At 55.0% G+C, this 16,321-nt stretch overlaps 1 protein-coding gene across 2 annotated transcripts in view; it reads left to right on the plus strand.

Moving 5' to 3' along the window:
* The window catches only part of SCARB1 (scavenger receptor class B member 1), a 72,766-nt gene that overhangs the window by 24,068 nt on the left and 32,377 nt on the right, over nt 1-16,321 (plus strand). For both annotated transcript variants that reach the window (XM_058531251.1, XM_058531252.1), the window contains exon 2: nt 15,456-15,613. In XM_058531251.1, coding sequence (XP_058387234.1) covers nt 15,456-15,613 — 158 coding nt within the window. The remainder of the gene's footprint in view (nt 1-15,455; nt 15,614-16,321) is intronic.

Here is a 16,321-nt window from a genome sequence, read left to right on the forward strand (position 1 = left end):
TGGGTCAGTGTCTATGTGACTCTCTTAGCCTTGCCCTCATGGTCTCATGATGGCTGCCCCAGCACCAGACGTCATGCTGTCACACACATCATTCAAAGCCAGAAGGAAGGTGCAATGGGAGAGCTCTGTTCAGGTCCTCCTCTTATTGGAAGAGGAATTTTTCCCCAGAAGTCCCCAACAGACTTCCCTTTCCTTTTCATTGGTTAGAACAGAGTCAGGGGCCTGGACTTGAGTCTGGGCCCATCTTCCCTGAGATGTAGGGCTTTCTACCCAATACTAGAAGCAAGTCGGGGTTCTCTTAGCGGAGGGAGGGGATAGAGCTGGCCTTTCGGTGGGCAGCAGCACTGTCTGCCACCGGGCCTGGCACCCGGCCACTGCTGGCCGTCCTCGTCAACATCAGCCTCCTACGTGTTGGGCACCCGGAACTTCACAACCGAACATACCCAAGTTAGCAGCACCCGGATCAGCACCCCGGAACCTCCTTGCGTTCCCCTCCAGGGGCCGTCCCCCCTCGAGGGTGCCTGCTCCCCCGACCTCTCCCAGCGGAGCGGAATCGCACAGCACGTCCTCCTAGGGTCGGGCTCGACGATAGGTTTGAGATCCGCCCGCACTGCACGTGGCTGCGCCTTCTCACGCCGTGTGAGTGCCACGGCACGTGGACTGGGCGTATTCGGGTTGTTTCCGGGTCGGGACTGTCGGGAGTGAAGCTGCCAGGAACGTTTGTTCCGAGCGCAGGGCTCGGAGTGCATGTATGTTTTCATTTCTCCTGGCTGACACCAGGGACTGACTGCTGGGTGTAGGGCTCTGCCCAAGAACATCCCCAAATGCTTGTACCAATTGGCTCTCCTGCCGATGGTGCGTGAGTGTCCGTGCTCGCCAACACACGTCAGTAAATACGTGTGATGCCCTGAGCTCTTTCTGTTGTGTGTCTGAGTCATTTGTGGGTAACACGTCCTCGTCCCCACTTCCTGCTCAGCTCCTGTTTAATTGACTGTCCCCCATAGCACTAAGCACCAGCTTGGAGCATATTAGATGCTCAGGTGGGGTTGGTATGAATGAATGAATGAATGAATGCATGTATGCATGCATGCTTTGCTCTCATCCTGTGTTACTGTAGGACAGGGATCGCAAACCCAGATATCTGTAAGGGCCATGCAGGCAACACACATGAGTGAAGCAGCCTGGTGTGAGGCGACAGGGAGTGGTGGGGCCTGTGGCAACCTGGAGAGCAAACCCTCTCTAAGGAGCAGCTGTGGCTCAGGCATGTGGGGGTGCAGGCCCCCACATCTCCCAGTTTTTCAAAAGAAGCCAGAAATCTGGAATTTTATCTGCTGGTTTTAGGATATTGTCAACAAATTCAAATATATTGAAATACCACGTGATCCGCTGGCAAATCTGGCTCGTGGGCTGACAGTTTGTGGAGTTGGCTTCAGGAAGACAGAAGACCCATCTGTGTTTCTGTGCGTGTGTGGAGGGGTTTAAGAAATTTTAAGTGATTTAAAAATACTTGTTATGAAAATTTTCAAACACTCGTAAAGGTAGAGAGAGCAGTATGCCTGCCGTGTGCCCCTCCCCTGCTCTAACAGACGTGGTCGTGTGCCCCCCAGGCTCATCCGTACCCCCGTCCGTTTCCCCTTCCCTTGTTATCCTGAAGCACACGTCTGACGTGGTTCATCTGTGTCTGTGACACAGTGATTCTGACTGTGGTACAGCAGAGTCCCCTGGAGGCTTGTTCAGACGCACGTGGCCGGGCCCCAGCCCCGTTTCTGAGTCGGCAGTGCTGACACGGGGCCTGAGAACCTGCATTTCCGTCAAGGTCCAGGTGACGCAGATGCTGCTGGCCCGGGGACCACACCTGGAGGGCCACTGCTCCGGCAGGTACCTGGCAAACAGCAGTGACACAAAGCACCGGACCCCCTGCCCCCCGACACTGCGCCAGACTGTTACCCCACCGGAGCGGATTCCCGGGTGTGTGGTGAGGCTTTGAAACGAGGAGCCTGCTAACCTCCCCCCCGGGCCTCTGCCTGGGCCCTCTGTCCCTTGTGGTCGGGCCCCTTTTGGGGGCTGAGGAAGTGTGGCTCAGTGGTTTGGTCCCTGCCCAGCCAGGAAGTTGCCCAGGCCCCCTAGGACCCGCAGGGCGCCCTGACCTAGGGCCGTTGCCCTCCCATCTGCCCCGTGGGGCCCTGTTGGCTTTCTGAGGCCTGCTGTGGCGCGACTCCCCCTGATTCTGCTGTCGCCCCAGGATGGGGGAGGCTGGCCCTCCGGGACCCCTCAGCCCCCTGGCGTTCCCGGCTGAGGATGCAGCTGGCCGAGGTCTTTCTGGGGCTGCCTCTGTTCGTGTGCCGGCCCCCGTGTGACCGTCAAGCCAGGCTGTGCTTTGTTCTCAGAAGTCGGGGGAGGCGGTGGCAGTTGCGCAGCCGGAAGGGGCCTGCTCTGCGATCCCAGTTTCGAGAACAAAGGCCCCCGCAGTGCCACTTGAAAGAAACCCCCGGAGTGTGTCCTGCCCCCGCCCCCCGTGTTTCTTTCAAGGCGGCTCAGGCTGCAAATACAGGGGGGGGTTCAAAAGAGGTGAGGGTGGGCCGAGCGTCCTGGGCGTGGGGCTTCACTGTGGGAGGACCGTGGGCCTCCCGGGGGGGACCTGGGCCGCCTCGTCCGGCCGGGGCCCTGCCTGCTGGCTGCAGAGCGGCGCGCTCAGGAGAGGAGGGGGCGCACGGGGGCAGAGGTCACCCTGCCCCGCCGCTGGGGCGTTCTGGCCGTGGAGGGGGCTATGTGGCAGGAAGCCCCAAATCTCTGAGTGGGTGTGGGAGGCGGGACAGGGGGCCCCCCAAAGACATCCATGTCCGAACCCCGGGACCTGTGGATGTGTTACCTCACACGACAAGAGAGATTTTGCAGATGTGGTTAAATTAAGGATCTTGAGATGGGGACATTGTCCTGGGTTATCTGGGACCCTGACATCTCAAGGGTCCTTATAAGAGGAAGCCGAGGGGTCAGAGAGGATGTGATGATGAGAGCAGGGGTTGGAGTGACGAGGGGCCAGGAGCCAAGAAATGCAGGCGGCTTCTGGAAGCTGGAAAAGGCGGGAAATGGATTCTCCCCGAGGGCCTCCGGAAGGAACCAGACCTGCCCACACCTCGATTTTAGCTCCATTTTGGACTTCTGACCCCCCCAAACTGTAAGATACTAAATTTGTGATATTTTAAGCCACTAAGTTTTTGATAATTCGTTACAGTGTCGATAGGAAACAAACACAATGAGTTTTCTTCCATTAAAGCCAGGGAAGTAAAGTTAGAATAGATTCTGGTTTTGGTTTAAGTAAAATATTTCAACTTAATATTGTACATTGTAATATACACACTTTTAAAAATGTCAGTATGTTTTCAATGACTTTAATGTTCTGGAAAAAATATGAGGGCGCACATTTTCCTTTTGCCTCAGGCTCTAGTGTGACTAGACACGGATTTCATCGTCTCAGTCGCCCTACGGGATAGGTCCTCTTTGTTTTAAATAACTTTCTATTTTAGAACAGTTTTAGATTTACAGACAAATTGGGAAGCTATTACAGAGAGTTTTCCTCTACCCCACACGCGGCTTCCCCTGTTGTTAACACATTTAATTAGTGTGGGCTGTTGGTTCCAGTGAATGAAACAATGTTAATCTGTTAGTATTAACCAAATTCCACACATTGTTCAGACTTCCTTGTTTTTTTTTTTTTTGTGTGAGGAAGATTGGCCCTGAGCTAACATCCATGCCCATCTTCCTCTATTTTGTATGTGGGACGCTGCCACAGGGTGGCTTGATGAGCGGTGTGTAGGTCCGTGCCAGGATCCAAACCTGCGAACCCCAGGTTGCCATAGTAGAGTGTGCGGACTGTGCCACCGGACTGTACCACCGGGCCGGCCCCCTGGATTTGCTTAGTTTTGACTTGACGTGCTTTGTCTGTCCCGGGCCGCTGCCCAGGACACCACGTCACATGTACTCGTCACACCTCCTGAGGCTCCTCTGGCTGTGACGGTTTCTCAGACTTGCCTTGGTTCGGGGACCTGATGTTCTGAGGAGCCCCGATGAGGGATTCTGTAGGATGCCCCTCGATTGGGGTGGTCTGACGGCTTTCTCATGATTAGGGTTCTGGGCTTCGGAGGAAGAACGCAGAGGCCAAGGGCCGCTCTCGTCACGTTGTGTCAACATGCCATCACTGTTGAGGTCGGCCCTGTTTCTGATCCCTCTTTATGGATGAGGAAACCGAGGCACAGAAGTTGTGTCAGGCCCCTGCTAGTAGGAGGAGAAGGGCCGGAAGTCATGGGGCGGGGAGTCAGGGCCATAGGGTCGAGGTCCCTCTGCTTGTAGGGGGCCCCCAGCCGTGTCCTCACTGGTCTCCCAGGGGGGAGGTGGAGAGCTTTAGAAATCAGAAAAAAAAATTAAAGCAAAAAAATTTTACTATGGAGGTGGGTGCTTTAATTTTTTTTCTTTTTAAAAGCTGAAATTTCACACCCACACAGGAAAGTGCCTGACCTTAGGTGTAGAGGTCGATGACTTTCTGCTTGGCCGTGCACGCCGGCCCTGATCGCCTGGATCGTGTGCGGAAGGCTCTCCTGCCCCCACAAATCGGTGCCCCCCTGTGGTCCCACCTCTGTCACCGGAGATTAGCTCTGCCCATTCCCTGGACCGTCCCATAAATGACTCCCCAGCAGGCTCCCCTGCCTGTCCAGCTGCTTTTGCTCAGCACTGTGCTCGTCAGGTCCATCCCTGTCGTTGTGGGTGTCCGTCGTCCGTTCCCTTTCTTGGCTGGTGGTGTCCCACTGTAGGAACGTGCCACCATGTGTCATCCGCTTGCTTGCTCGTGGACCTTTGTGTTGTTTCCAGTTTGGGGCTATGACAGGTGAAGCTGCTGTGAGCAGTCGTGGGCCATCTTTGTGTGATGTATGTTTTCATTTCTCTGGGATAAACACGAGGAGTGGGATTGGAGGGTAGAAGTATGTTCAGCTTTAGCAGATAACGCCAAAATGTTTCCATCGTGATTGCACCAAATTACACTCCCCCCCAGCAGTGTGTGCGCGCGAGCGTTCTGGTTGCTCTGCCTCCTTGCCAACGTTTGTTATTGTCAGTCTTTTTCATGTCAACCATTCTGGTATATGGTGTAGGAGCTCATTTTGGGTTTAATGGACATTTCTCTGATGACCAGGCTGCCCAGCACTGGTGGGGTGGCTCCATGAAGTCACAGGGATATAGTCTCCTATCTTTCTGCTCCACCATCCTTTGTGTGTGGCTTCCATTTTCAAGGCTGCCTCGTGATCCAAAGTGGCTGCTCTAGCTCCATCCATCATGACTGCAGTCCAGGCAGCAGGGAGGGGGACTTGTCAACAAAGACATGGGAATTTCTGATGTTGATAGTGGCAGGAAGATAAACAGGGTGATGGATAGAATGTGGTGGGGGAAGGGCCACGTTAGAGAGGATGCTCTTTTTGTCCGTCTTGTTCACTGTTCTCGTCCCCAGACCTAGAACAGAGCTGACGTGAAGTGGGAACTCAGTAAGTATCGTTGAAGGAATGAAGGATGTTCGGGGCAGGTGGCACAGAGAAGGTGACCTTAGACTTGAGCAGTGAGGCGTGGGGGGCAGGGTGGCCGTGGAGGAACGAGCAGTGCAGAGGCCCTGTGACTGAAACTTGCCTGGTGGCCTCAGGAACAGCGAGGCCAGGGCAGCTGGAGCATGGTGTTAGCAGGGGTCGTGGACTCCCTGGCCCTGGAGACCTGGGGACCTGGCGAGAGATGCTCTTCTGGCCTCAGTGAGCTGAGGTCCTCTGCTCTGGCTGCTGGTGGCTGAGGGGCGGGGGTAAAGGCCGGGGGAGTCGTGGGGCCCCCCTCTCAGCCTCTGCCTGCTCCTCTGCTCCGGGCTTATCTCAGGCACGGCTGGAGGCCTGGCTGGCCGGCCTGGGTTCCCGGGAAGGACAGCCACGTGAGGCCTGGGCCTCTCCCCTGCCTCCTGCCGACCCCTCTGTGAGGCACGGGGCTGGCCTGGGGTCCCCCCCGGGTCTCTCTGTGAGGCATGGGGCTGGCCTTGGGGTCCCCCCCAGTTCTCACTGTGAGGCACGGGGCTGGCCCCGATTCTCCGGGCCACGGGATGCCGCTCTGCCCTTCCCTGGGCAGTGTCTGGGGCTCCTTGCCTCCCTGCCTGGAAAGGAGATCGGGGCTGGCAGAGGAGCCTGTTGAGACCACCGTCGGAGGGGAGGGTGGCCTGAGCCTTGGCGTCCATTTACCTCGGTCCTGAGGCTGCAGCCTGGCCTGTGAGGGTGCAGCTCACTAAGCCAGACAATTTTATTAAAATTGTAAATTTTAATTTTTACTTAATTGAAACATAGGCTAATAGCTAAAGATGAATGTATATGGAATGTTCATTTTTGCCATCACACGTCCGCTGAGCTTCTGCCCCACCCCAAGCTGGGCCAGACGGGCCAGGCTCTCTGTGTGGTTATAATTTTATTTATTTATTTTTTCCCCCCAAAGCCCCAGTAGATAGTTGGATGTCATAGTTGCACATCCTTCTAGTTGCTGTATGTGGGACGCGGCCTCAGCATGGCCGGAGAAGCGGTGCGTTGGTGCGTGCCCGGGATCTGAACCCGGGCCGCCAGCAGCGGAGCGCGCGCACTTAACCGCTAAGCCACGGGGCCGGCCCTTTCTGTGTGGTTAAAGAAAACTCACTCTTAAGGGTGAGCCATTTAAAACATACACCAAGGAGAAAGCAGATGATCACTCTTTGGACGTTTCCATGTCGATTATGTTTGTTCCAGAGCTCACGGTGCTCATTCACGCAGGAAGTGTTTGCTGAGCGCCTGGTGGGCACCAAGCCTTGAGAATACATCAACAAACAAAGCAGATAAGGATCCTGTCCTTGTGGGTTTGTGATCCAGCAGGGGAGACAGGTGAAGAACAATAGACATAATAAATTGATTGTAATATATGCTGGAAGGCGACAAGGACTATGGAAAAAACAGAGCAGGTTAAGGGAGCTCGGGAATTTGGGAGTGGATAGGGTGGGTCTTCCTGAGAAGGGGGCACAGGAGCAAAGGTTAGAAGGGGTGAGAGATTTGACCATGTGGCTACCTTGGGAAGAACACTGAAGGCAGAAAGAACAGCCTGTGCAAAGGCCCTGGGGCAGGAGTGTGCCTGCATACGCAAAGGCCAGCATGGCTGGGCTGAGTGAGTGTCAGGGAAAATGACAGGACGTGGGGCCTGGAGAGGCCACGGGCCAGACCAGGTGGAGGGACTTGCAGTCCAATGTGGAGATGGCAGCTTTTGTGTTAATTTTATTTTCAAGAAGTAAAATGTTAGACATTATTTTGTGTGTTTGAAAAGTTCAGGTGAAGAGGCCAGCGTGGACTGCATCTTTCTGCAGCTTACCTTTTTCCACTCAAGATTCTGTTTTCAGACGTATCCATGTAGGTCTGGTCCGTTCACACCTGCCTGCTGTGGTGTGTGCGAAGCCCCGTGTATCTTTGGCTGAGGACCTGCTGGACTGCCTGTTCTTCTTCGAGATTCAGCAGTTCTTTTGCAGCCCTCTTGCATGCACGTGGAATATCCCTAGGGCAGAGTTTTCAGACTGGGAGGTGTGATCCGATAGTGGTTGTGAAATGATGGGGGTGAGGGGAGACCAGCGTTTGAAAGCAGAGTGGAGTAGGATAGGGCATCAGAGCAGGAAATAGGCTAGTTGGAGCGTAGGTAACAGCGTGCTGCCAAGATGAGTATTCTTTCCTGAAGCTTCTGTTCCCTGCGCTCCAGGTGTGCAGGTGGTGGTCCTGCTGGAGTCGGCAGCATCGAAAGCCAGTGCGCTGCGCCCTGTGCCGAGCAGGGGGCCGCGGAGTCGTGGGCCGAGCTCCCGTTCTCCACCCATTAGGGAGCGCCCACCGCTCTCGGGGCGGGGTGTGTGTGTGTGTGTGTGCGCGTGCGTGTGCGCACGTGTGTGCACGCTTATCCCAGCCGCAAACGGGCGTCTCTGTTTCCCCGCGCCTTTGCCCACACTTGGCTTTCTCTGGTGACTTAACTTGTGTCCATCCTTTGGGAAATATCTCGCTTTAATTTGCAGTTAATCTTTTTTTAAAAATTGTGGTAAGATTTGCCTAACATACAACTCACCATTTAAACCATTTCAAAGTGTGCAGTTCAGTGGCCTTTAGTCCATTCACTATGTTGTGCAGCCACCACCACTGTCTAGTTCCAGATCATCTTCATCACCCCAGAAGGAAACCCAGGACCTGCTAAGCAGTCACTCCCCATCTCCCCTGCTGCCACCAGTCTGCTCTCTGTCTGTGGATTTGCCTGTTCTGGACACTTCACTTGAGTGAGTCCTACAACGTGTGGCCTTCTGTGTCGGCGTCTCTCACTCAGCATCGTGTTGTCAAGGTCCGTCCACGTTGTAGGAGGTGTCGGTGCTTCGTTCCTTTTATGGCCGAGTCACGTTCCGCTGTGTGGATCCCCCACGTCTTATTTATCCATCGCCTTTGATGGACACGTGGGTTGGCTGTCGTGAATAGTGTGCTGTGTACATTCTGGGACACGTTTTTGTTGGAACCCCTGTTTTCAGTTCCTTTAGGCAGATCCTGGGAGTGGAATTGCTGGGTCAAACGGTGATTATATGTTTCAGAATCGCCAGACTGTTTCCCACAGCGGCTGCACCATTTTCCATTCCCACCAGCAGCGTATGAGGGTTCCAGCGTCTCCCCATCGTTGCCAGCACTTATTTTCCTTTTTTTTTTTTTTTTTTTGCTGAGAAAGATGGGCCCTGAGCTAACATCTGTGCCCATCTTCCTCTATTTCGTATGTGAGCCACCACCACAGCATGGCCGCCGACGAGTGGTGTAGGTCCGCACCTGGGAACCGAACCCAGACCGCTGCAGCGGAGCGTGCCGAGCTTAACTGCTAGGCCAGGGGGCCGGCCCCTCTCATTTTCCATTTTTGGTTGTAGCCGTCCTCAGGTGTGGCGCGGTATCTCGCTGTGATTCTGAGCTGCGCTACCGACACGGAGCGTGTCTTCGTGATCTCGTTGGCCATCTGTACAGGTCCTGTGGGGAAATGTCTGTTCAAGTCCTCGGCCCATTTGCAGTTCATCTTTGGTTTTTAAAACTTTCCATTTTAGTTCCAAAAATGTTTTGCTGAAGTGTAGCGTACACATAGAAAGGCGCACTTCTCGTAAGGGGAGAGCACTGTGAATTTTCGCAGAGTGAACACAGCCCCGAGCAACCGCAGCCCCCCAAGAAACCTCCTTGTGCCCCTCCCCCCACCCAGGGGGATCCCGACTCTGCCCTCTGTCTCTGCATGTCTCACCTGTTCTAGAACTTCACGTAAATGAACCCTACGGTCTGTGTTCTTTTGTGTTTGCCTCCTTTCGCTCAATGTGATTACATCATATTTTAAAGGTGGTAATAATACCTATTCTTTGCTTTTTTTTAACCCAAAATATTCTAGAGGTTGTTCCGTAAATAGAGCATGTCCTGGGTGTTTTATTGGTTTTTTTAGTCCCTTTATTGACAATACAGTGCACTCATTTTAAGTGTGCAATTTCATGAGTTCTTAGCTTTATTCAGAATAGAAGCATCCGTGTCCATCGACAGGTGGATGGATGAACTAAGCGGGCGCGTTTATACAGTGGAGCACGGTCGTCAGCAAGAAAGGGACACGTTTCAGAAACCTCCAGTTGAGCCAAAGAAGCCAGACAGAAAATGGAGCATGCTGTAAAGGAGCCCAAATAACACTCTGAGGGCGCTGGGAATGTTCTGGACCATGGGTTTATTTACGTACAATGACTAACACAATAACACGCATCGCTGTTTCAAACTGTTTTATTGAGATATAGTTCACATACCTAGTTTTTTCCCCCCAGTTTTTAAAATTGTGGTCAAATACACATAACATAACATTTACCACTTGAACCATTTGTAAGTGTACGGTTCAGGGACATTAAGTACATTCACACTGTTGTGCAGCCATCACCACCATCCATCTCCAGAGCTCTTCTCATCTTCCCAAACTGAGACTCTGTCCCCATTAAACACCAACTCCCCATCCCCCTCGCTGCCCCTGGCCCCACCACTCCACTCTCCATCTCTGTGAAGGTGACTCCTTTAGGGACCTCATATGAGTGGACTCCTACAGTACTTGTCCTTTTGTGTCTGGCTTATTTCACGCAGCGTAATGTCCTTGGGTTCATCCATGTCGTAGCAGGTGCCAGAATTCCCTTGATTTAAGGCTGAATCACACTCCGTGGAGTGTACAGACCGCATCGTGTCCGTCCAGTCCTCCATCGCGGGACACCGTGGCTGTGGTGCGAGGTGCTGTAATGAGCGCGTAGGCGTCCTTGTTTAACAGATGTGATGAGAATGTTCCATCTCTTGACTTTGGTTGTCATACAGGCGAGGTGTATACATTTGATGAAACTCAACAAACTACACTTGAAAAGGGCGAATGTTATGTGTGAACCTTGAAAACATGACGCTAGGACCGGCCCTGTGGCTTAGTGGTTAAGTGCACGCGCTCCACTGCTGGCGGCCCGGGTTCGGATCCCGGGCGCGCGCCGACGCACCGCTTGTCCGGCCATGCTGAGGCCGCATCCCACATACAGCAACTAGAAGGATGTGCAGCTATGACACACAACTATCTACTGGGGCTTTGGGGGAAAAAAAAATAAATAAAAATTAAAAAAAAAAAAGAAAACATTACGCTAATGTGTGGCCTTTTGTATCTGCTTGTTTTTAAGAAATGAGTATTATGGACACATTTGGAGACTCGTACTGTATCATTCTGCTTATCCAAAAGAGGCAAATCCGTAGAGACAGGAAGGAGATCAGTGGTTGCCGGGGGCTGGGGGAGGGGAGTAACGGAGGGATACGAGGTTTTGTTTTGGGTGATGAGAATGTTCTGGAACTAGATAGTGGTGACGGCTGCACAACTCTGTGAATGTACTAGAAACCATTGAACTGTACACTTAAATGGGTGAATTGTGTGGTATATGAATCAGATCTCAATTAAACTGTCAAAAATGTTAGCGTAATGTTTTCAAGGTTCATTCATAACATTCATCCTTCGTAAGTGTCCCGCTGATGAGTTTTAACAGATGTTTACACCTCAGCTGTTTGGCAAACAAAATCAAGTTATGGGACATTTTAATCCCCCAAGGCGTTTCCTGATGCTTCTCTGCAGTCAGTGCCCCCTCCGCCCCCAGCCCCTCCACCCCTGGCTGGTTTCTGTCCCTGTAGCTTCCGTTTTCCCCAGGGTCGCGTAGACGAAATCACAGCGTGTGGAGGCTTTTGTATCTGGCTTCTTACACTTAACAAGTGCTGTTGAGGGTTGCCGTGCTCTGGCGTCATCAGGAGTCGGCTCCTTCCTGTTACTGAGCAGTTTTCCAGTGTCTGATACACGTGGCTCATTCGTCAGTCGGTGGACATGGGGGTTGTTTGAAGAGCGTATTTGTTATCGATGGACGTTTAGGTCAGTCACGCTCCTAGAGGCTTCCTAGCCTTTGCACAGGCGTGTCCTCTGCCGGGAGCGCCCTCCCGTCTTCCTTTCCCGGGAAGCCCAACTCATTTGTTCAATACCCAGCCACACGTCGCCTCTTCTGGGCAGCCTTCCTGACCGTCCAGGAACGGGCTCGGAGGGTCTGGTTGAGTAAGAGGGAGTGAGGTCCAACGAGGGATTGCCTTGGTCCTCTCTCTCACTCTCTGTGTTCCGGCTGTGATCCTTGACCCCATGGGAGGCGGTGGGGATGGAATCAGCAAAAGGCCGAGCTTGGCCAGGGCCGCTGTCTAATCAGCTGCCTGGTCCAGATGGCTCTGGTCTGGCGTGACCGAAAGGGTGCTGTCCCGCTGATTATACGCAGTGCAAAGTCCGTCCCCACCTGAGCTCGGTCCCTTCATGCCAGGTGACTACACGGCTGACCTTCTGGGTGCCCTGGCCCTGCCAGGCTCTGTTCTAAGCCCTTTCCCTCTGCAAACTCGTCTAAACCTCACCAGCCCTGTGAGGTGGGCGCTGTCATCACGCCTGTTTCACGGATGAGGAAACCAAGGTGCAGAGGGGCCCAGTGACTTGACACCATACCAGGCAGAGGGCAGAGCTGGGTCACTGGAGATGCCCTGTGAGCAAGTCCCCGATGCAGGGGTGTCACCCCAGGGCCCCGAAGCCCCTTCTGTCAGAGAGAGACAGACATGTGGCTTTATCTGGTGACGCATCGGTTTGGCCCTGATTCATCCCCACACCAGGGTGAGCAGGCCAGTGGACGAGGAAAGCACAAGGGGCTCCTGGGATTCTGGAGGCTTCTCTGGGCCCAGCTGCCTTTGCCAGGAAACAGGGCTGGGGGAGGGACGCAGGAACCGGAAACCGGTTTTTTTGATCACTTTATTGAGGTATGATTGACATAAAAAAGCTGTACATATTTGATGTCTGCAACTTGATGAGTTTGGAGATAAGTGCACACCCCTGGAACCATCACCACCGTCTATGCACAGACATATCCATTGCCTCCAAGCGTTTCCTTCCATCCTCTTTATGATTGCTGTTACTATTATTTGTTTTGCTGTGCAAGATGAATAAGTCCTGGAGATCTCCTGTGCCCCATAGTGCCCGTAGTTAACAACTCTGTGCTGTGTACCTAAACGTTTGCTAAGAGGGTAGATCTGACGTGTGTGTTTATTACACACACACAAAGAAGGAAACTGGGATCGATGGGTGCATTTTCTCCTGGCGGCGTGTGCCAGCGGAAGCCAGGATCGTGGGGACCCCTGGTTAGAGCCCCATGAGTATCTTTCCTGTGGGTGAGGGGATGGCGGAGGGGGCGTGGCGGGACGGCCCCCTCTGTCGCTGCTTCCCGTGGGCCTCTCTTGGTTAAAATCTGAGGATTTCCATCCTGGATGACCCCCCCTCCCACAGCAGCCTCCAGGCTGAGGTGTGAGTTCCACTCGCAGAGCCTGTGCCGAAGGGGTCCGGGGGATCACCTCTGGTGTCGGACCTGCTGCGGGGCCTGGGGAGAGCCACCCAACCTTGGTGGGCCTCAGTTTCCCCATCTGTAACACAGGAGGTCACCCCCTCCGGAGCTGATGGTGGTGAAGTGCTCCAGCAGGCCTGGCAGAGGGGCGGCCCGCGGGCCGGCTGTGGCCTGGGATGTGCCATTTGGCTCCTGGGTGTGTCTGATTTTGAAAAACAAGTTGATATAGAAACAATCGAGAGATTCCGTAGAAAGATCTGGATTTCTGGCAGCGCATGAAACATGGGAGGATCTGGAGCAACTGAGCCCCGGGGACCCCAGAGGGGACCCCAGAGAGGACCCCGCAGAGGAGTAGCAGTGGCTGCCTTCGGTTGGGGGTGACCGCGTCGGATCACCACGCCCCCCACCCCGGTGCTCCCCGAATTGCCCGGATGCGTGGGACGTGTCAGGATGGAGCGGGGGCCGGGCCCTCCCCCGCGGCTGTACTTGGGGACACGGCTTCCGTTCCTCGCCCGCTTCCCCGGCCGGCCCCAGGGCCGTGGCCGCGCTGCCCCTGCCGTGCAGAGTGGGGCTGAGGCTGGACACTGACTTCCCTCCCTGCCCGGGCCTGGGGAGCGGAGCACTCGGGCCGGCCCCCACCGGGTCTTGTGGCCCCTTTCATCACGTGGAGGGGTCAGCGGCAATCTGTCCCCTGCCCCCCTCCCCCAGCCCCACTGAAGGGGAGCCTCTCGACACAGGTCAGGCGGCGGGCGGGGGGCAGCCCCTGGAGGCTGCTCGCTCACTCGTGTCTTTGTTACAAGCGGCAGAGGAAACAAAAAACTAAGGCTAAGAGCGGCTGCCTCGAAGGGCCAAGGGCCGTGGTGCTGGTCAGGAGGTGATAATTCAGGAAAGATCTAGAACAGCCTGGCACGCAGCCACACCTGGGAGGTGCTCGCTTTTGTTGCTGTGCTCGTATCCTGTTTATTCGTCGCTTTATTTGCACGTGTTGGATGCTGAGGTTGTGCAAATGGTCCTCGTGGCCCCGCAGCTGGCAGGAGGATGTGCTCATGGATAAACATTGTTACATCTGAAGCCAGGTCTCAGATTTTATGTTAAATCTCCCGGTTTTCATTCTCGGCAGTGAGTCCTACTTTTCCTCTTGTAAATGCGTGTAGGCCAAAGGAGACACGGCTGAGGCCACAGAGTCGCTGGCCCCTTCTACAGACGGGAGGACTGGGGTTCAGAGTTGACCGACTCGCCCGAGTGGCCCTGGGGTTGGCTGCCTCCGCGTCCGCCCCTTCCCGGGGTCTCCGGCCGGGGGCGTGGGGCTGGCTGCCGCCCTCTGCCTCCTCCGGGCCTCTGCCTGCTGGTCATGGCTGTCTGGACAGCGGGGTGGCTGTCCGTGTCCCGGAAGGCCACGGTCAGGGGAAGGTGGATGGTGACACAAGTGCCCGGCCGCCTAGCTCTGCGTCATCAGCGCCTATCTAATGGGCTGGCCACTCAGCCGGGCCGGCTCTGAGGGGACGTGAGCCTTGAGGGGGCCGCTGGTGTGGCCAGGCCAGGTGGGGGATTGGGTGGCACTGGGGGGACCTCCTGTGGCTCCTGGGCAGGGAACTGCAGAGCTGAGGAGCGAAGCTGGGATTAGAGGCCACCGTATCTGACAGACAGCTGCCCGGTGGGCTTCGGGCCTGTTTCCTTCGGCCCTTTAAGAAAATCAGGTTTTTGCCAAGCTTCGTACATCAGATCTCATATAAATTTGTGTATTTCTGGCTTTTCTTGGAAAACTGCTCATCCTCATCTCCTTCTGGTCTCTCCCTCACAGCTCTCGGCACCTCCCTGCCTCAGGGCCTTTGCACTGGCTGTTGCTTCCACGTGGACTTGCCCCCCACCAAATCCGTGTGATCCCTCACTACTCACTGCCTGTGGTTTCTGGCTTGGTTTGTTTTTTGCTAACCTCTCAGCTACCTGACAACGCTGTGTAAAACTGCAACCCTCGTCCCCATCCCTGCTCTGTTCCCACCGTGCTCTGCCACACAGCAGGCATTTTGCACTAGTCGTGGAATGCCTGCGTTTCTCCTGCTGGGATAAGAGCCCCACAGAGTTGTGCGTTTGGGTCTGACGTGTTCACTCTCCCATCCCCAGCTCTTAGCAGAGGGCCTGGCGTGTAGTTGGTCCTCAGTAACTGTTTGCTGAGTGAGTGAATGATCGTTTGGCCACACGGAGCCCACCTTCCTGCAGGGTGCCCCGTGCTGTGGCTGAGTGGCAGCCACCTCCTGGTCCCCCCATCAGGCTACTGTTATTAAAACACATTGAAAAACAACGATGTGAATAGATGACCTGTTAACCTTCGTTATGTAAACCGCCGCCCCAGGAGCCCCCTTCCTGATGTGCCTGTGGGGTCCAGCCACGCAGGCTGGCTCTGGGCAGCTGTTCTGGAGCCATGAGGTGGGACAGGTGGGCATGGGGGCCCTGGTCGCCCTCCTCACAGGTGTGTTTGTCTCGTCCCCTGCAGAATGTGCGCATCGACCCCAGTAGCATGTCCTACAACATGTGGAAGGAGATCCCCGTCCCCTTCTACCTGTCTGTCTACTTCTTCAACGTCCTCAACCCCGACGAGATCCTCCAGGGCGAGAAGCCGCAGGTGCAGGAGCGCGGGCCCTACGTGTACAGGTGAGGATGGAGGGCTGGACCGTGACTCCTGGGTGGGCGGCCCTGGCAGGGTCAACGTCTCAGAGCGGATCGGGGTGGGGCCGCCGTGCTGAGCCCCAGAGATTGTTCCAGAAGCAGGCCAGGCGCAGAGGGGTAAGTGATGTCGCTGGAGAAGTTCTTTATGGAGCGGTGAGCAGTGGTGACGTGAATCCGGGGGACGGTGTGTGCGTGTGAGGGAGACACACACACAGACACACACACACGCACCCAGGGCTGGTCTCTAGGCAGGCAGGGCCTGCTCCCCAAACCTGAGCCCCTGCGGGCTCTGACAGCTCTGCCCTGGACATTCATTCAGCACATGCATTGAGCACCTACTGTGTACCAGCACTGTTCTGGGCATCGGGGAGGCAGCAGGGGACGAGACCGACAAAGGGGCCTGCCTCACAGAGCCGACATTGTGGAGGAGGGGGATACAGGTAATTCATAAGGAAACAGATGTCTCATATGCTGGCAGGGAGTGAGTGTTAAGTGCCATAAAGAAAAGTCCAGCAGGGTAAGGGGATGCTCTGCGTGTGTGTGCATCTGCGCGTGCGTGTGTCTTTGGTAGGTGCTCCGGCAAGGCCTCCTGGCCTTGCATGCAAGGGAGTGAGCCGTGGAGAAAGGTGTCCCTGGCAGAGGGAACGGCAGATGCAAAGGCCCTGAGGTGGACAGAGCGTGATGCGTGTGAGG

Source organism: Diceros bicornis, chromosome 35 (genome assembly GCF_020826845.1).
Source record: "Diceros bicornis minor isolate mBicDic1 chromosome 35, mDicBic1.mat.cur, whole genome shotgun sequence".
NCBI lineage: Eukaryota > Metazoa > Chordata > Mammalia > Perissodactyla > Rhinocerotidae > Diceros > Diceros bicornis.